This window comes from Pollachius pollachius (genome assembly GCF_949987615.1).
Source record: "Pollachius pollachius genome assembly, chromosome: 9".
NCBI lineage: Eukaryota > Metazoa > Chordata > Actinopteri > Gadiformes > Gadidae > Pollachius > Pollachius pollachius.
Window position 1 is genome coordinate 15,571,477 of NC_136942.1, and position 21,495 is coordinate 15,592,971.

The window sequence follows — 21,495 nt, forward strand, 5'->3', positions numbered from 1 at the left end:
GGCCACTTCCCCAGCTCATCCTTTTACATTCTTATGTTTGCTGCCAATTTTTGGGCTTCTTTATAAAATGGGGGGGGTTGGGGGGGTCTCTGTTGTGTAAAGGATTTGGCCTTAGGAAAGACATTTGCCAAGAAACAAAAAAACAAAACAGCATTGGAGTCTCTTTCTCTTTCAAGGACTAACACGAGTTGTAAGCCTTCGTCTCCGGTCTCTCTTGAGTCTGTGGATCAGCGCCGATCTGGGGGGACCGTGTTTGGCAGTAGGAACTTTGGAACATTTCACTAACCCACGCGCTGGTCCTGCTATGGACATGGGGCCTTTGGAGACGGAGGGATGCACTTTCCTTTGTGAGAAGGCCGGAGAAGAAGACGTTCTCTGTGTGTTTCTAGTGGGAATCACAATCTGTACAATTGTTGTATTTATAGATATTTCCGGTGACCACAAGAAGCTGGGGCTGTTTAGTTTTGCTTGCTGTTTTTTTTTTTTTTTTTTTACTCACAGTATAAAACAGTAAAATTTAGGAAATGTTTTCAAAATCTTTCAGAAGTTATTGGAGATCACCTAAAGTCAAGTCATAATTCAACAGTTATAGCATTGAGAATGCTGCCGATTGGTTGGGGAACCCTGTTCAACTTTTGTGGCATCAGTGCCTGCAAAACAAGTCGATTTGTACCCTTTAAAGTGTAAGTTAACTAATTAGAAAGCTGTGCATAAATACAAACCCGGATGCTAAACTCCGTTAGGATACGTTTGAGGACTTGCCATGTTAGAACTTGTCCCTAAAACACAAAATGAGCAAACTGGCCACGTAAGGTATTGTGGTTCATATGTCTTGTGTCAGTGGCCCCTATTTGGGTACTGCAGGGTAATGTTAGTGACAATGCTCACACTAACACAGGCATCACATAAAACCCCAAAATAATTGGTTCCTTTTTCCAATGTTTTTGTTTAATTTTAATTATTTTTATTATTATTATTATTATTATTATTATTATTATTATTATTATTATTTTCTTATTTATCGGATTCTGTTTGCTGAAACAGAATGGTTAAGAGAAGCCAGAAGAGTTTGAGATGCCGTCCACATGGGTTGTGACATCATGATATGTTTTATATTCACTTTATTGTGACGGCCATCTTCGATCTGGCTCTAGGACCTTGTGCTCTTTTCGTATCCTGTATAATGTACAAACAATTGTATATAATTCTCGCCTTCTTTGCTCTCTCTTTCTCTCTCTCTCTCTCTCTCTGCCCAGACATAGTAGGCAGCCTCCCCCTCTATACTCCTCCTAGTTCATATCCTGTCTTTTTTTGTTCTTTCGCCCGCCTACCATCTTAGGCGGGCTACCGTTGCCTTTATCTTAGGATTTGAAAGTGTGTCCATTACTCTGTTCGTAGTTTTTTTTTTTGTTCATTTTCACACACAAAGTGCACTGTACTCTCGTGTCATTTATAATGTTTGCGACATGTAACATATTTTAACAAGATATGTTTTTGTTTTCAACTTGTTTTGATTTCATCACTTTAATCATGCGTTTTGTCTCCCGTATCGACGTTGTTTAGTTTATGGTTTATTCATGTTTATTTTTGAGGCATGTACTGTTTTGGTTTTGTGCACCCTTTTTATTTTTTTGTATTGTTTTACAAACGGTTTGAAACATGGAAACGGCCCGGTCCCTTCCTGATCCGTGTTAACTCAAAACAACCACTGCACGCCACTCAAACCTCCACCTGCTGACACGCGGCCGGGCTACTCGTCTCTGAAGGGCACACGTTAAGCCAGGGCCGGGACTCAATACTCGCAGGGCCCCACACAACCTGAGAAAAAGACACTGCAGCTGGCCATTGAAGTCCTGTGTTTTTAGCTCAGCGTTGTGATGGGCAGGGTTTCATTGGTTGAGAACGCCCGGTCTCGTTTTGCTGCTGTACCCAATCGGATTCCCACATTGCCTCCTGGTAATAGCTACTGCTAGCGCAGGCTAGGTTAGCAGAGATTAAGTGACGGGGGGGGGGGGGACCTTGATCTGACCTATAGAGCAAAGCTAGGGTCCTTGAACAGTTAGGGTGGGAAGGATTTTATTACTGTACAGGGAACAAACTATTGTTCTACTTACATATGGATACATAACACAATCTTTTGTTTTGTCATATCCTGTGGAGCTCACAACGCTTTGCTTCTGTTCCATGTCATGTCAGGACCACTTCTTCCCTCCAGCCTTTCCTTCCCATCTCAGATTGTCCTCCACCTCTCATCTCACACACACTTTTATATCTCTTTGTAAATAGTGACGATTCGTTCACTCCAGGGATTGTTTTGAGAATTACGACAGAACGGTGGTCGCTGACTTTGCTTTAGTCTTAATGGTCATGGCAGGGAGCGTGGGACGGTGCAGGAGGACATATATGACGGACTGAAGAAATAAAGACACTCCCCCCATCCATAGCCTCTTTCCTACGATTCCCTGTCAAATATGCATCATGTTTTGATTTATGACAGCTGAAAAAGACTGCCAGTCCCCCCCTCCCCCCCCCCCTCTCTCTCTCTCTCTGATCTGCTTCTTGCTGAGTTATTGCTGCTGCTGCTCTGTGGCTGTCGTAATAAGTAAAAAAGAAAAAAAGATTTTCAACAGGACAAATTACTGATGTGAATTAATTTCAATCAAAAATAAATAAAAATGTCTGTGAATATGCGTTAGTGGTGTGAGACTTTTATTTATGTTTTTATGGAAAGTTAAATTAAGGTAGATCTGGCCACGTAGGATAGCCACTATGGAGGTCAAATGAGTTGTTAATGAGGCCTTGCAGTCGATAAGCAATAACAAATTGATAAATTTGTTAGCAGATCTAATTACATTTGAACTATTTTATTCTATCCATTGATGTTCACCAACTGCGCTGACTATAAAATAGGTATTTGTAATATTGATCAAACTCAATGGATTCTTTTTTTAGTCTATATATGCTCCTGCTGTGTTTAGCTAGATTCGATTGGTGCTCAAGAGTTTATAATATGATGCAAGATTCTCGACTTCATGGAGCAGGAGATTATGAGTTTAATATAATATTTAGATGGATTGGAAAGAGAGCATCTGCCCTCCTAACCGCTATAGTTGAACAAACTGATATACAAACTGTATTTGTATAACTGGGCTTTCATCCCAATGGATGAAAGCCCAGTTATACAAAAACAGTTTGTGTAACAGGTTTTTTTCGCCCACCAGTTGTCAATAGTGAGATACTATTTGTACAGAATAGCCCATGCAAGAAAAATCTAACACATTAGGTGTTGTTTCAGTATAAGTTACATTGAACATTCAGTTAAAAAACTGTTAGGGGTCCCTTATCCCATTCATGGAAATTCAAAGGTCTGAATGTATTTTTAAAGAACAGCATAATGAAACATTTTATTGGCTCAGTCCATTGTAAGGTCATCATGGGAGCATTAAAAACACACTATGCCTGCATATTTAACGGGTTTTGCATGTGAATCATATTCAACCAAGGGATATCTAACAAAGTCTTCATACTTAACCTAGTATCAATCTTTGGTATTTCACAGTACATGGAGTTTGATAAATTGAGCAATTCTACACTCTGCTTATTGTGTAACTAATGTATGTATGTATGTATTGAGTGTAGCAGCATACTTTTCTTCATCTATACTATACAATATGTCGTATTCCAAAGATCATGGTAGGCCATCAATTATATTAAGTATTGTAGATCTGTACCAAATGCTCTTACTAATTAATAATTCAGCAAATGCTTTTCCCCAAAATGACTTACAGGGAGGTCCAGGTAGGAGGCTAGGCGTCTAACAGCCTTAAGCGGTGATCCAGAACCCAAACCATTAGACTATCCTGGAGGTGATAGGTGGCTAGACTACACTTCTGCCTTCTAAAATGTTGCCCAAGCAACTACACACACACACATACTACCTTCAATTCAAGATTTCCAAAGAATTAAAAACGCAAATACAATTCATATGGATACAAATATTAGAGGAAAGACATGGAGCAAGCAAAAGGTTTGGTTATGGACAAAATGCATGATACTATAAGCACAATAGATAAAACATAGATAACACATGAAACGTGTGTTTGGTCCTGATGTGAATGTACAAACGGATTGATGGAACTAAACAGGGAGCATGGTAAGGGGTGGGCTGTGAATCCCCGTGGATGACGGAGATTATGAGTATAATGAGTATGATGCTGCAACTAAGGTCTAAAAATATATATGTATAAAAATCTCAAACCATCGCAGCCAATCGGAATCCGAACGCACTGTTCCCTTGGTCTGCTGCTGGAAGAAGCGGTTCTCTACAACAGTGTAGGAGGGGGGGTACGCGGCGGCAATATTGTGGTGTGTGTGTTCGTGTGTTGAGGTCAGAGGTGGAACTATTCATTATTAGTAGAACTTGCTGTTGTTGATTTTCTTCTCCTTGACCCTGTAACACACAAACACAAAACACAGCAGGAAGGGTCAAATATCAACCCAGACAGCCAGAGAGACGGAGTGAGTGTGTGTGCGTCCCTCTCACTTCTGTTTCTCGGCGCTGCTCTGCCTGGCCAGGCCGTAGCGGTTGGTGCTGCTGTGGCTGTCGTACAGGAAGGGCTCGCTGCCCGACGACAACTTCTTCTGCAGCTGGCCGGACGAAGAGTAGAGCTCCTCCTCTGCTTTCTGGGGGGACAGGGGGCGCAACACAACACACAACAATTACGGCATTTAGCAGACGCTTTTATCCAAAGCGACTTACATCGGTTAATACACACATTGACACACCGACGGCAGAGTCAACCATGCAAGGCGACAGTTCAGTGTCTTGCTCAGGGACACTCAGCTAGGAGGAGCTGGGGAACTAGCAACCTTTCGGTTACAAGACCTCCTGAGCTAAGCCGACCCTATAGCTCTTCGACAACAACTATGCAGACTTCTACTGTTTGTGTCTAATTGACTAAAAAATGTGCCGAGATTGTGGGTTGAATGACGGGTGATCCCGGGACAGGCGATCGGGGAACAATGGGGACACGTGATTCTCGTAGGACAACATCAAAGGGGGTAGGTGTGATATACAGGAGATGAAAGGGATGCGATCCCTCAGAACAAAGGAGGGGCTGATCGCGGGTAATTGATTAGCAGGACAATGCAAATTGAGTGGGAGTAGTGATGTTTGAGCTGGAAGATAGTGTGTATTGTGTGTTGTAAGAGAGAGATATATAACTTTTTCTTACCCCCACTTGCTCAATGTTAATGTAGATCAACAGAGAGGCCAGCTCCAAGTTTTCACTGTACCCATTCTTCAAGGGTACCGAGCGATAACCTATGAAACACACGCAGAAAAGTTCAGTGTGTGTGTGTGTGTGTGTGTGTGTGTGTGTGTGTGTGTGTGTGTGTGTGTGTGTGTGTGTGTATGTGTGTGTTTCTGTGTGTCTGTGTGTCTGTAGCCTCAAACCTGTGCGGATGCCTCTGAGAGGAAAGGTGGCCTGGGCCAGGAAGTTGGGGTCTGAGAACATGTCCTCCTCGTTGACCACAAAGCGCAGGAAGGAGAGTTCGGGGTCGTACACCGGGAGCGCCGCGGCCTCCGCCGGGGTCTTCCACACCGGGTTCAGACCGTTTTCTCCTGTGGAAAGCTCTGTTACTGCATGTTGCACGCGGCTTCACCCTAGTCTTCCCGGCTGAAGTCTCAACCACACCTCTCTTTGCCACAATCAATCAATAATAATGATATTAATAATGATTTAATAATGAATCTGATTTGTCATTTCCCGGATGCTAGTCTGAGCTCCTCCTCCCTCCCTGGCTCCTTGGCTTACGGAAGACGGCCGTCTTGAACTTGTTGTCCTCCGTGTGGCCACACAGCTCCACCTCCACGAAGGGGCTCACGATGCTCCGGCCTAGCTTGGGGAGGTGGCGGGCAGCGATCACCTGTTGGAGGAGGAGGAGGAGGAGGAGGTATGAGGAGGAAGAGGTATGAGGAGGAGGAGGAGGTATGAGGAGGAGGAGGAGGTATGAGGAGGAGGAGGTATGAGGAGGAGGAGGAGGAGGAGGAGGTATGAGGAGGAGGAGGAGGAGGAGGTATGAGGAGGAGGAGGAGGTATGAGGAGGAGGAGGTATGAGGAGGAGGAGGAGGAGGAGGAATGAGGAGGAGGAGGAGCAGTTGGGTTTAGTCAATAACTGTTTAGAAGCTGTGTTGCTATCCAATGATATCATACTGGTAAACATTAAAGAGGGCACAACACTCCACAAATACTTTGATTACATTTCTTTCTGAAGCGACTAGGAGTGAGTGTCTAACTGTGGACCCTTGAGGACCCGACCCGTTCAGCTGGGAGTCGAACACACGACAGCGTGCCCCTGCCTCCAGAACCACAAACATAACCCTGTCCCTAGCACTGGTAGAGACACCAGAGATGAGTGAGGGAAAAGCTGGGGAAACAAAGTTTAGCTGGGCCCGGAACTTAATAATAATAGAGTTCACTTGATTGAGTCTGTCACTTGTGTGAGTCTGAGACCCACCCTGACGACGACGTTTTGTTTAATTTGATTTAGTCTGTCACTTGTGTGAGTCTGAGACCCACCCTGACGACGACGTTCATCTTGACCTCCCTCCTGTCCGAGTTGGGGTCGTAGGTGTCGAAGCGCATCATCTCAGGCTGCAGCACGTACCCCGTGCTCGCGTTCAGACTGAAGAGGGCGCTGTTCAGCTGGGTGTATTTATCTGGGCAGGCCCACATGGAGACACACATGCAAAAACACACACACACATGCAAAAACACACAAACACATACAAACACACACACACACACACATACATGCAAAAACATTTGACATGAAAATTCCATAAATACATTTGGACAAACGGAATCCTAAAGTCTAAATGAAAGGGTGAAATGTCGTAAGGATGTTAAGAAGCTGGCCCAGGGGGAAAATCTAAATTGTGTCTACCCATCATTTCTACATGTCCTATGAGCTCCCTTGCTTTGTGTTGCCATGGCTACACCAATGGCCTTCAGGGGGTGAATGTTTCGCTTTGAGGTTCAATAATTTTTTTTAAAAAGTGTGCTGTTGAATTTCATTTGGATTTCTCTTCATTTCTCATATGAAATGCAAGTCAATGCCAAACATCCCAGAGGAATAGGCCAAAGGGTTGTGTCAGTTGGACAGAACAAAGGGGAAGGTATGCTAACACACTTCATCATGGCTGACTCACCAGCAGTCTGGAAGTTGAGAGCCACCATGTGACAGCCGGCCGCCCAGAGGGGGTGGGGGTCATAGTTGGAGGACTCCACACGCTGGCCTTTGGGGTAAACCCGACTCAGGGCCATGCGGTTGTACTGCAGGAACTTCTGTGTCTGGCTCTTCCCCGGCGTCTTGTTCTCCACAAAGGAGCGGACCTCCTTGTAGGTGTAGCTGTCTGCGGGCAGGGACAGAGATGAGTCTAAAGGCTTGCTTTGTTGACCGCAGATTGCTGCATTGACTCACTCTGTGCAGCAGTTGCACAACCTACAGCATGGATGAATCGCAGAGAAAAAGGATGCAGAGGCTTATATCTTAGACTACATCAAAATACTTTCTGTTTACGTGTGCTTGTGTGTACTTACATGTGTGTGCGTGTGTGTACGTATGTGTGTGTGTGTGTGTGTGTGTACATGTGTGTGTACGTGTGTGTGTGTGTGTGTGTACATGTGTGTGTACATGTGTGTGTACTTGTGTGTGTGTAACTGTGTTTGTGTGCGTGTGTGTACGTGTTTGTGTCTGTCTGTCTGTCTGTAAGCATGTGCGTGTGCGTGTGCGTGTGTCTGTGTCTGTGTGTATGTGTGTGTGTGTGTGTGTGTGTGGTACCGAAGCGGTCTTTATCCTTGCTGCGAGGCTGACAGTAAACGACCAGGTCGGACATCTCCATGGCAACCACATCACGTTTTGCCACTTCCTGCTGCTTGATCTGTGGTTGGATGCGGAAAAACCCGTGACATTACGCATAAGATAGAGAATTGACATGAAGATCTGAAAAGAGTTTGACATTGACTTGTTTTAAATTGTTTCATTGTTTTGTGATATTTAAAAAGGAGCTTTATGTTTAACAGCTATAATTTGAGTGCGAGAATAGCTTTGAGATTACTGCGCCTGCCTCTCTAACACTTATTTCTCACCAATCAGGGCCTATCTTCCCTGGTTGCGAGTATTCATCTTGCCTGTCAATCACAGCTTCATGAAAGATGCAGTCTTCTCAATGGCTTTCGTTTCAAATCTCTTAACCTCTCTCAACAACTCTTCAGTCTTTCCAACAGCCCCATCAAAGCATTGTCGTATACCTTCGTGTCACGAAACATGTTTGCTGAGTATTCCTTCTACCGTGGGGTTGAATATTTGTCTTAGTACAGTACGGGGTGTTGAGGATGCAGACCTCCTGTTCCCGTTGGTACTGCTTGTTCATCTCACGCTGGGTGATGTCCCAGGCCACCTGGTACCACTCAAACAGCTCCTCCAGAGAGTCGGCCGACAGGTCAAACTCTAGGCTGTCGTCTGCGTTCTCCTGCAGGCTCAGCACGTGGGGCTTCTGGTTCTTACCGTTCGCCACTGGGTGTTTGAGATAGAGACGGAGACAGAGAGACACATAGAGAGACAGAGAGAGAGACAGAGAGACAGAGGGACAGAGATACAGAGACAGAGACAGACAGAGAGAGACAGAGCGAGAGAGACAGAGACAGAGACAGAGAGAGAGAGAGACAGAAACAGAGAGACAGAGACAAAGACAGACAGAGACAGACAGATAGAGAGACAGAGAGAGACAGAGACAGAGACATAGACAGAAGGAGAGACAGAGACAGAGAGACCGAGACAGAGACAGAGACAGAGAGACAGAGAGATGGAGAGACGGACAGACCAAGAGACCAAGAGACCGAGAGAGAGAGAGAGACGGAGAGAGAGACGGAGAGAGGGACAGAAACAGAGACAGAGAGACAGATTGTATAAAACAACAATTGCTGCCCCAATTGTTGCAATTAAAATATATAATAATAATATTTTACAAAAAAAGTCATACAAAGTGTTAAGATGGCCAAAATTAACAAACACTCCTGGAAACTGCATTAGGACACCCTTTCACTCTTTCTCGGATCCTATTACCCCCTTTTTGTTCAGGACACCATAAACTTTAAGGCAATCAAAGAGAGCCTACAGAAGCAGCTGTATGGGGGACATACTATATTAAAGCCTATAGATGTCAGTGACGTACTACTCACAGTTTTGGATGTTACATTTGGAGATGTCCACAATGCCCTTGCACAGTTCACCCAACGGGTTGTACTCCATTTCCTGTGGTTGGAAGATATGCCATAATGTCGCCACAGTAAATGTCTATTCTAGTCTATGAAACTTACATCACTAGGTTGGTCCTTTGTGGTTTATGTAGTCGCTCAGTCATCAGGCGGACAACGACAGTGAGCAGCTTACCATCACTATTGCTGATAATTCAAAACGACACAAGTGAAACCTGAAAATGGTGGCGAATGTGAATAATCTGTGAGGTGCACCTTGGCTTTTGGCTCGGGCTTTGGGTTGCTGGAGAGTTCCTCCACGCGGTTGGCAGGGAAGTACAGCTGCAGCTTCCCTCCATAGTCTCCTTTCCACCTGCAGGACGCAGAGTAGCACAGGGTGAGAGTCCGACTGAGACAGGTAGACAGTGTATCGTATCCAACTCTTAACTTCCTACATTTCATTTTAAATGTAGATAAGATTGAATAAAAAACAATGTATCCAACTAATGTTTTGTTTAATCTTATGACTTTTTGACATACTTTACAAGGTATGTTACCTTAGGTGTGTTAAGTCAAATTGAGTTGATATGAATTAAATGGAAATGATAGGGAGAGGGTGTGAGATAGGATGAGAGTGTTAATGGTTAATTGCTCATTGCTCATAAACGGTGTGCGTGGACATCATACCAGCTATCGTTCTCCTTGGTCACATTGTGTATGATAGCTCCCTTGGAGAAGGTGTGTTCGTCAGGCCTGGTCGCCTGGTAGCCATACAAGGCCTTCACTGAATTCAGAGGCTAAACACACAAACACACACGCACACACCACACACACGTCACTTATTGGGATTCTCTATAATTGTCCCTATCATTTCTCTATAACTAACTGTCTACAACTGTAAATACATTACACACACATAGAAAGGCATTCCTGTCTTTGAAAAGACGTGTGCTGCCTCATAATGCCTCTGAATGACAACATACCAGTGTTGGCTCGATCTCGTTGGGCTCCACATACGTCTTCATTTCATACAGGGAGGCACAGTCTTTCTCCTGGAAGAACACAGCATAGATTCAGGGACACAGCAGGGTCCGGGGGGGGGGGGGGGGAGTTCAGGGAAGTTTGGATGCACAACCTACTCTAATTTGGACCTGTACCCCACCCAGACAAGTTCAGCTATTTGGTTTTATTAACTCCTCTTTCAGACTCATGACTGAAAAAACATTTGTAACCCTCTTAGAAAGGCTTTTGAAGTTCAGGGTGGATCCGGGTATTGAACGCTGTCCCAATTATCCCTTCAAATGCACTGACATAAAACCATGAGACTAAGAGTTGAAGGTTCTATGGAGGAACCGTTTCCCACCGTGCTGAAGCGGCTGACCAGCTCGGGGGTGACTGGGTAACGTAGTTTGATCTTTCGGTACAGGGGCTTCTTCTTAAAGTAGTTGACCAGCTCCACCAGGCTGTCAAACTCAATTGAGTTGCCCAGGAGGAAGACGCCGCCCTCCATGTTGATCCGGCAGTGTTTCACCTTACCATCGCCCCTGGTGGACAAGGAACCACAACGCAAAGATTCCCCAAGGATGAGCTCATACTGTTGAATCCCTTTGATGTCCTTTCCCCTATCCCCCGTCATGTCATTTATTTATTTTATTAATACATATCCTTATTAAAAAAAAAAAGATAGATAGATAGATAGATAGATAGATAGATAGATAGATAGATAGATAGATAGATAGATAGATAGATAGATTTGATTAGTTGATATATACATGAACTCATATATTTACTCGTATAAAGCGTTTCATTCAAATTAAGATAAGAACGAGCTACTCCTGTTCTGAGATAAGATTACTAATGTTATTTCTATAGTAGAATTTGCTACACATTTTTACCTATCCAACAAACATATCAAAAACATTTCCAACGTATTGCTGAACAATAAATCAAAAGGTCAGGAGATGGAAATAAAAACCGGATAACGCCAACCCAAATGATTATGCAAATCCATTTAATTTAACTTTGATTGCAACTTAGATCCAAACACAGGATTTGATGTCACCCTCATTGGCCATCAGCAGCCATCGCAGTTGAACCATGTCACTTCTACCTTCACGCTTGCACAGGTTTCTACAGCGTCGACGCCGGCCCGGTGAGCGGGTGAGCGGGTGAGCCTGTACCTGAACGTGATGGCGAAGGTGTCTGCCACCCCCTCCCGCTGCCTTATGAGGAAGGCTCCATCTCTGGGGATCCGTAGCAGGTAGTCCTCAGCCTGGCCTCTGCTCAGGTTACTGTAAAACCAACTGACACACACACACACACACACACACACACACACACACGTCACAAGTGTTCACAATCATAGACATGATTAACAACATTCACAGAAGGAACTAAATGCATGGTTTGGTTCAACAGGTCAAAGAACGAACCCACAGGAATTGCTGGGTTAGGCGTCATGTTATCAGGTGCCTTTTGAAAAAAGGAATTTCCCTTTAAAAGCCATTTCTATCTGAAAAAACACCTAAATAGGTACAATGGTATGAAGATGACATGACAGCGGTGCATGCTATGCACTGAAGACATGTTTGCGTGTGTGGCCCGAGGATGATGAGGACCACACCTTTGGTGCAGGTGAAGGTCCGGCTGGGGCACTGCGTCGGTGAGCCGCAGCTCAAAGTCCAGGCAGCGCAGGGGGTTGGCGCGGTAGTGCTGGATGAGGTCGTTCAGGCTGGGGAACAGCAGGCTGTTGGTCAGGTAGTAGTAGGCCTGCCCCTCCTCCAGGCGGGACGAGATCCGACAGTGCTGCACCCTTCCACCGCGCCTGGACGGTAGTGGAATGATAGTGAGCGGGACGGCACAGTTCAAATGGAGATCGCGTTTGAGAGCTGTTGTGAGCGGAGTTAGAAGGCCTAGCCGTCCGTCAGCTACTTGAGTGTCGTACGCTGGGATGCCATTTGTTTCGGGCCTGCCTCTGTATGGGCAAATTTCGATTTTAGACCTGATTGGTTGGTTGGGGGGATCCATTTTGCCTGTCAATCGAAGGTGATTGAAAAGCAAGAATTCTCTACAGTGGAGAAACATAGGGAGGGGGGTAAGCAGGGAGGGAGGGGACATTTTGTTGGTAGTATAGTTTCAAAATCTTGCACTCTTCCACTCTTTTCCTCTCATTTTCTCAATACATAAATTGTAGGGTTTGTAAACAACAATTGCTCCATAGCTATTTCTAAACCTGTCGAAACACACACAAACACACCGAGCTAAGCATACATTAGGAAAGCGCAGATTTCAACCAAGTGTGGTCGTACACGTGTGTGTATCTCTTCTTAAAGGTTGCCACGCCTCGAGCCCTCTTTAGGGTCTGTTTAGTGAACAAGGAGGTAGGGGATCCAGAGAGGATTGAGGTGGGAAGGTGAAGCAAGGAGGTTACCGGAAGGAGAGGGTGAACCCTGTCCGATTAGTGTTGCTCTTGCGGACCAGGAAGGTGCCGTCCAGGTCGCCCGACATTACACAGAAGTCCTCGAGGAGCTTCTCGGCCGCCTGCGTCCCCTCTGGCATGAAGCCGTGGTACCAGGGCTGCTCCTGGAACTGCACACACACACACACACACACACACACACACACACACACACACACACACACAGACACACACACACACGTTGATGGTGGAGGGATGGATGGATGAGCGATAATGGATGCATGGATGGATGGATTGATGGATGGATGGATGGATGGATTGATTGACGGATGGGGGATGGGGGATGGATGGATGGATGGATGGATGAATGGATGGATGGATGGATGGATGGAGGATGGATGGGTGATGGTGGATGGATTGATTGACCGATGGATGAATGGATGACTGAGGATAGAGGATGGATGGATGGGTGATGGTAGATGGACGGATGGATGACTGAGGGTGGATGGATGGAAAAGGGATGGATGGATGGGTGATGTGGAGGGACGGGTGGAGTAAGGAGGGGGTAAGAAAGGTCTTGACCTCTTGGGGTTCTCCCTCCTCTGACTCGTACTCCTCAGCATAGTACAGCTTGTTGTTGGAGATCACGCAGTAGTGCTTGTTCCATCGCTGGGGAGGCAGACATGAAGAACACGACCGGCTGAACGATTGGGTTAGAGACCAAGGCTCTCAATGGGAGAAAATGTCCTGCACGTATTTGACCCATCCTGAAACATGTGATAAATTCCGAGGGACCCAATCCAGTTCAATGGGCCAACATATGGGCCCAGATGGAAGAGTTACAGACCTAACATGTAAGCATCTGTTCAGAACACAAATAGATCTTAGTGAGAGCCATCGACGCAGACCATGGAACTACCACAACAACCAAAGGGGGCACAGATTCAACCTCTAGGGGGATCCTGGGTTGCAGGGCATCGCTCCTGAAGTGCTTTTATTGTTGTAGTGCTGTACCTGGTCCACCGGGTCCCAGATATCAAGGTCTCCCTGTTTCTGGCCCTTCCTGAAGTCTTTGCTTGAAAACGATTCCTCCAAGTTCAACTTCTTGTGCTGCAGGGCCGAATGCAAAGTGTTGTCATGCCCGTTATAAGGGATGGAATAGGAATAGAAGACAGCAAGAATGACCGAGAATTACACGCACGCGCGCACGCACACACACACACACACACACACACGCGCACACACACCTTGAGGATGATCTTGCCCATGAGCTGGGTGGGGGAGGGCAGTTGTTCGGCCATGTGCTCCACGGGCTCGGTGAGCAGCTTGTCCCTGCACACGTCGGTGAAGATGCGAGCCATCTGTTTCTGCTGCTCCACCGGGCAGTGCTGCTCAATGGACAGGATCACCGGGTACCTGGGGGTGGAGGGAGGCACCCGGCACCATAAAAGAGCCATTGGGTAAAGCACAGGAAGTGTGCAACTGCTAGTGCACCATCTGCGTGTGTGTGGGCTCCACGTGTCTATGTGTGAATATGGGTGTTTGCATATGTGCCGTTGCTGCATCTGTGTGTGTGTGTGTCAGTCTATCCGTCTGGGCTGCGCGTGTGTGTGTTTGTGGTCAGCACATGTGTGTGGACTGCGTGTGTGTGTGTGTGTGTGTGTGTGTGTGTTTGTGTGTGTGTGTGTGTGTGTGTGTGTGTGTGTGTGTGTGTGCGTGCATGCGTTTGACGAATACATTTTGTTAATGCTTCTAAAGATGATACAAATGATCATGGAATGTATACTTTTGTGTGTGCGAACACATGTGTGTGTGACCAACATAGAGCGATCAGCAAGAGGAAGTGACACGCGTGACGGGGGAGGATGTGATGAGCGATGCCACTCACTGAGATGTGACGAAGGCGTGCTCATTGATGGCTTTGACCACGTCTTCAAACTTGATCTTGGTGGTCCTGGTCCAGCCGTGGTAGATGATGGGCTCCCCAGGTCCCTCCCAGCAATCCACTGGTCCCACCAACACAGAATGTTATATTCATTAACAGATCAACAATGTTAAAAAATACGAAGAAATCACACAATGATGACCTATGAGTACGTTCCTATGATAAAACGGCTAGTTCCGGTTCTTGATTCCAATTGGCTCGTTAGCCATTGTAAAATACTTAAGAACGATTGTTTGTTTTCAATCAATGGTTGTATTTTATGCTGCTGTGGGTTTATTTTGTGAAATATTACTAGGTCTACAGTAAAGTAGTCGTAGTACATAGTATGTTTCCGTAAACGTTTAATCTTAATTAAACGACTGGGAAGAAAATGGGAAGGAGAAATTAGCTAAATCAATTTCATATTTCACAAATCATCAACAAAACAAATGTTTTAAACAACACTGTTAAAAAATAACAAGTTCAACATATAGCTCAACAACACAAGCACCAGCATCACTTGTTCAGGGTCACAACAGGCCCAAAAGGTATAGCTAATCGGTGGCTGAGGCCCCACCAACCCTCCCACTCCATCAACAGCATGTGGATTGGGATTGTCCTATGATTATTGATGGCAATACGTCCTTCAAATTAAATGAGAACCATTATTATGAAAAACTTAAATACTAACATATATTATGCAATATGAAAAGGGCAATTTTAATACATTCCTTCATGCATTACTTACTCAAATCGTAAACTCTATCTAAATAAAATGGCTCATTTAATTCTTGATTCAAATAATGAATTATTAATTTGCTAATTGCATTAAAAGTACAATAATAAAATGGCCCATTTAATTATTGATTGATATATTTAATTATGAATGTAATCATTTATTTTCTAGTGATTTGGTCTCCGATGTGATACTGACACTCAATGCAGCGGCAGCCCAGACGCAGGCAGCGGACGTAGGCCTCGGTGGATGACTCGCTGCGCAGCTGGTCGCCGGTGAGATAGCTGGTGGGTGGGGGGGACACCACAAGTTAAACCAGCCAGCCAATGAAACATCTAAATCTGTGTGCTAGTGTTGCATTTGTGTGGGTCCTGGATGTGTTCCTTTAGATGTAGTATGCATATATATTTATGTATATATGTATGTATGTATGTATGTATGTATGTATGTATGTATGTATGTATGTATGTATGTATGTATGTATGTTTGTTTGTATGTCTATATCTTTGTATGTATGTATGTATGTTTGTATGTACGTATGATTGTATGTATGTATGTGTGTTTGTGCGTGTGCATGTACGTGTTATGGGAAGAGCTTATCCAGTAGTGAGCCAGAGGGTTGTTCATGTCCGCAGTGTTGATTTCGGATTGCTTCTCATCCCAGATCGAGTTCTCCTTGGAAAACAGAAAGTTCAGGAACTGGAGAGGATAGAGAGAGAGAAGGCTCTTAAAATAGACGGAGAGAAAAAATGACTGTATACTTGGACAGTATTCATACATTTTCCCTGATTGATTAAGGTTTGAATTATTACCTGTGCACTCATTGATCCTTCCTCATTAATTTCCAGCTATCTGCTAAAATACCGGGAAAAAATGCTACATTTCAATATCACAGTAGACACACATTACCTCGCTGACATTGAACTCGGGTTCGTTGGTTTTCCTCATTGTGTCATCGATGAATGTAGTCATGAGCTCTTTGACAAGGTTAAGATTGTTGGCCCAGGACTCCTACACAGATGGAAGCATACAGGACACACATAAGGGGTGAGTCAGTTAATGAGTGAGTAAGTGAGTGAGTGAGTGAGGGAGTGAGTGAGTGAGGGAATGAGTGATTGCTAAAAATACATATATTGGGTCCATGGCAACAGATACAGAATTTGTGCAAGCATGAAAAGTAAAATGCTTATCTAACTATCTTTTCAATTAGTCTCCTTAAAATGGAGGGAAGTCAGGAAGGGGTAAATATTATTATTGTTATATTTTGTTTTATTCCATATATCTCATGATTGATACTGCTATGGGAGGCTCTCTGCATTGAGCAGAGCAGTAGAATGCACCTACCTTCTGTTGGTAGAGGAGAAACCTCTGGAAGTCGTGCAGCAGGACCGTCGATGCATCCGGCCGGTCCGTGTTCCTGCAGAGGCACAAGTGATCCACCACATAACCTCCCTGCTAAATACACTGGCTGAAGAGCATGCCTCACATGAATGTAGAGATAGAAGAGGAGTTATTGGGAGATGACTTTAAGAACCAGAAGGGAGATAGCGTTGATGTCTCCCAGACGGGGTCACTCACCCCATGATGAATGCACACGACTCTCTTTTGAACTCCTCGAGGATCTGATTATGATAAAAATATAAAAAACATTTGTACGGCAATGATGGCGCAGCTGTGGGGAGCTGTGTCCAATACAATCAACCATAGAATTCCATGATATGGAAATTGCATTGGAATGAGCTGCACTCACATCTTTCTGTTCGAACATGAGGAGGTTGTACAGTTTATGGAACTGTGCGAAATCCAGATGCTCTTTCTTGGCTCCCACTTCCTGTGAACACAGCATTTTTTAACATATTTTTTAGCGTAGAATTTGGGTCTGGTATGAGTATTTTTTGTCTGCTGGTCTTCTCTGCAAGCCTTTTGGGAAACCAATCTAAATTTATTCCAAAAGGACTTAGCATTCTGCTGTTTTTTGGCCGACAAATATTAATGAATATGTGTACAAACATTCTGCTCCTATTCTATATATGTAAGTGTGCTGTACAAAACTGTAATGCAGTGTGCGAGGCATAATTTAAGTTGCGCGGTTTGCTTGCATATTAATATTAAAAGTTTTGCAATATGTGTATTTAGGTAAATTATTTTACAGGCAATTTATTATTGCATCGCATTGTATGCCTGTTGGAATATACCTTTTGTTTAAGCTCCATTGTTTTACCCAAACGTCATATGTTGTCAATGTACATGCTATATTGTTTTGTAAAAATACACGGAGCAACACAGTATTTGTCCGCAAATTAACCGGATAATGAACATAAAAAGAATATCACTCAACTTGACTTGTTTATGAATGTTTTGAACTTGAAAGAGAAAACTGCTTGTGCAGCTGCAAACGTTGCAAAAAAATAAGATTTAAAAAGAGTTTACCGACAACTTGTCCTTGAGTACGCGTGTGCTGTTAGCCTTATAGTTGATCTGAGGAAGAAGGGCCTTCAGCTCCTTCAAGGTGAGACTGGGGCAGGAAGTGGAAGCAGATAGACAGATCTGTTTACTTGTCTCAGTCTACATATTAAGCTCCATGTTGCAGGAGGGCTCTGATGCAAATGTGAAAAGGCAAAGTGCGAACGGAATACAAAAGAGCACAAACATAGTGAAGTACTGTGGGGAATTGAAATGAAATGTAAAACAAATACATGCTCATTTCAATATCCCTGAATTTATAATGCCACTTCAGAGAGAACAAGAACAAGGATGATAATGTACCTGTTCTTCTTGGTATGGTTAATGGAATACATCTGTTTTCGTAACCAACTGCAAGCAGAGTAATCAACAAATTATCCATTATTAAAAGAACATAAATTTTCTGGACCAAACGTGTGTGTGTGTGTTGTTGTGAGTATGTCTGTGTGTTGTTGTCAGTACTTGTGTATGTGTTGTTGTGAGTATGTCTGTGTGTGTGCGTGAATTGATTCGTTATAGTATGTATGTATGTTTGTATATATGTATGTATGTATGTATGTATGTATGTATGTATGTATGTATGTATGTTTGTATGTATGTTTGTATGTATGTATGTATGTATGTATGTATGTATGTATGTATGTATGTATGTATGTATGTATGTATGTATGTATGTACAGTATGTATGTATGTATGTATGTTTGTATATATGTATGTATGTACAGTATGTATGTATGTATGTTTGTATGTATGTATACATGTATGTTTGTATATATGTATGTATGTATGTTTGCATATATGTATGTATGTATGTACAGTATGTATGTATGTATGCATGTATGTATGTATGTACAGTATGTATGTATGCATGTATGTATGTTTGTATATATGTATGTACAGTATGTATGTATGTATGTACAGTATGTATGTATGTATGTATACATGTATGTTTGTATATATGTATGTATGTAAGTATGTATGTATGTATGCATGTATGTATGTATGTATGTATGTATACCTCTCAATAATCGCTGGTGTCGGGGCTACAAGTGTCTCCTGTCTCAGTAGCTCCAGCCCAGTCAGCCATTTCTCCGCATCCTCCACAGTGTCAGCTGAACAATTACAGAAAGTAATAGAAAATATCGATCTCTAATCTTCAAGGGCACACACACACACACATGCAGACACACACACACACACACACACACAAACACAGTACCACAGTGAACTCACCTCCGAGACTCAGGGTGTTGAGGACAAACATGGAGCCGTAGAAGATTGTGAAGCAGGTGTTTTCATCGTGTTTGTCCTTTCCGTCTTTGAAGCGCTCAAAGTCTTTGGAGTTTCTCCCGGGCCGGAGCTCCCTGATCTCAAACAGGTCCACTAGAGCCAGGGGAAGACCGCCACACTTGGGATTGGTCGTCTTATAAAACAGCGTGACTAGCGGTCCAGGTATGCCATTGGACACGAGAAAAGATCATCTCTTTTTCTTGCCAGCCAATTTCACACGTCTTGGGGCGTGACTTCGTACATGTTACATTTCACACCCAGACATACTGCAACCTATAACAACTGGTTGAAAGTTTCACCATTCATCCCTTCATCACCCTTTACACAACATGGCAACATCCTACATGGGCAACACCTGATGTATACAAAATACCCCATATAATCCCTCAAGTCACCACACATCCAGATTGATTGGTTTGGGCACAAAAACATTCCCTACAAGGGGTGACCCCAACTGTCTCCCCCCCTCCCTCGAGACAAAACAGATTCTGAAAGATACCCACAGACTCCGTCCGTCTTGTCGGCGGTGCGTGTCCACGCCACCTGCCGTGTTTCCGTGACGACCTGGACGGTGAGCCGCTCCACGCGCTGCCTGAACACGCTCATCACCATGCCCATTTCCAGGTCCCGCTTCATCAGGCTCCTCTTGTACTCCGTAAGCTCCCCCTGCCCAAAGGCCGGTCGCGCCATATCCAACCTGCTGGACCAATCAGCTCCTCCGCTTATACCCTTGATATATTTACAAACTACAGCATAGGCTCATACATAGGTGATTGGAGTTGTATTCTTTCAGGCCCTGGGGGTGTATTTCTGCATAGGTTTTTGGAGGCGAATGTGGCAAATGCAAATGACCCGGGGCAGGCTGTCATGGACTAACAGATAAGACAGTGGCATTATAATTTAACTGTTCTGTGGACTACAGGGAAAGGTATCGTGTGTCTCTGATCCCAAAGGAGGCTAAAGGCATTTGCATCTCGGTTTGTAGCTTGTACAAATAATATGTTCATATATAGCTCAAACTAAACGCAACATGGGCAACATCAAAGTGCAGTTAACCCCAGAGTGAAGTGAACCCTTGTTTCTGGGAACCAACTATGAGAAAGTACTCATGTATTTCGGATCATTGCTAGAATGGACAATATAACGTATTTAGGGTAAACAAATAAAAAGTAATCATCGTTTATATCGTGTTTTATTGTTGGCAGGGAATTTACTGGTTGTAAATAATAAGTGACTTATAAAAGATGACTACACCCATTGTATCATTGCTAATCTGAAACTAAGAACGATGTAGGATGCAGGTGATTACCTTAGGGACTAGCGGTTCTAGAGTTAGTAACCGCCTTATAAGATACTATATCCATTCAATCATTCAAGGTACAAGGTACTAATCGCAGATTCAGAAAAAAAAAAAGTGTAAAATAGGAAAACGATATTGAACCTGTTACAGATGTGCCTGATAGTGTACCCTCTGATAATAAACTCAAGCCATCAATTCAAAAGGCACGGCACTTTGGCGAAATGTTGGCTCATTCTGTGTTCTACTCATGCCACCAACAAGTGATATAAAACTGATTAAGAACGGATAAGTTATCTTTATTATCATTTTGTTTTTAAAGCCATCTGTTAATAATGGTGGTTCGGCCCCATATAGAAATATGGTTACTTTTAATCGTTTTTTAAGAAGCCTAGTTGAACTGACCAGCATGCGAAGAGATAATAATTGTGTACAGAACAAATAAAAGGGAGAGGTTTGATCGTCTATCAAACAAATATTTGACACATACATTTTTTCCTGCTGAAGCGGATAGCCAGCTAGTTAAAAAAGCGGATTTCCTCCTGTCGCTTGAATTGACAAACCACGGGCAGTGTCGCACGCAGTCAAATCGCAAAATAAATTAAAACACACTTACCCCGATAAAGACACTTTCTTGGGCTAATCAATAGTTTGCATCAAACCATATTTTTATATACGTATGCGTGTGTCGCAGATAATCGAATTTCACAAAGAAACTAGTTCAGTCACTAAAAGGCCAGTTCCTCTATTAATGTGTACAAGGAAGTAAAAGTGAACTTGCATTTTGGACATAGCATGAAGAGATCCGGAAGCATGGACGGTATCTATGCAAACTAAACTTCTCTCTCGGACCAAACAGCGCCTGGCATTGGATACTGCAACTTTCTGTAGGCCATAGAGACTCCAATGCGACACGGAGTCTATGCAAAACCTGGTAGCTGTAGCCTATCTCCATCAGTGAACGTAGACCTGCTGCTTTTGGAGTTTATAATAAGGACTGCACCTGCACCCTAGTCATCAAACAAGCTACACAAAATACAATTATAGGAAAATACATTGCATTTGGTGTATTGCATAATTATATACAGTGATGCCTTTTTTTGGAGG

General features: G+C 43.8%; 1 protein-coding gene across 2 annotated transcripts; it reads right to left on the reverse strand.

Moving 5' to 3' along the window:
* Positions 1–1,636: 1,636 nt before the first annotated feature.
* On the reverse strand, positions 1,637–21,225 carry plcg2 (phospholipase C, gamma 2). Of its 2 annotated transcripts, none has more exons than XM_079743665.1 (33): positions 21,005–21,225; positions 19,595–19,788; positions 19,035–19,184; positions 18,820–18,913; positions 18,105–18,152; positions 17,769–17,853; positions 17,089–17,169; positions 16,917–16,960; positions 16,683–16,755; positions 16,248–16,349; positions 15,919–16,037; positions 15,537–15,622; positions 14,567–14,684; positions 13,926–14,094; positions 13,693–13,788; positions 13,261–13,347; positions 12,691–12,848; positions 11,884–12,084; positions 11,441–11,563; positions 10,624–10,804; positions 10,244–10,312; positions 9,948–10,057; positions 9,537–9,633; positions 9,246–9,318; positions 8,408–8,580; positions 7,846–7,945; positions 7,214–7,417; positions 6,582–6,721; positions 5,817–5,928; positions 5,456–5,623; positions 5,235–5,323; positions 4,544–4,683; positions 1,637–4,450 (listed from the first exon to the last, which is right to left on the reverse strand). In XM_079743665.1, the coding sequence occupies exons 2-33, from the start codon at positions 19,779–19,781 to the stop codon at positions 4,411–4,413; spliced, it is 3,717 nt and encodes a 1,238-aa protein (XP_079599791.1). In that variant the 5' UTR covers positions 19,782–19,788; positions 21,005–21,225; the 3' UTR covers positions 1,637–4,410. The 2 variants fall into 2 exon arrangements, with proteins under 2 accessions (XP_079599791.1, XP_079599792.1); XM_079743666.1 differs by having other exon boundaries at positions 19,595–19,791.
* Between the last annotated feature and the right edge of the window lie 270 nt (positions 21,226–21,495).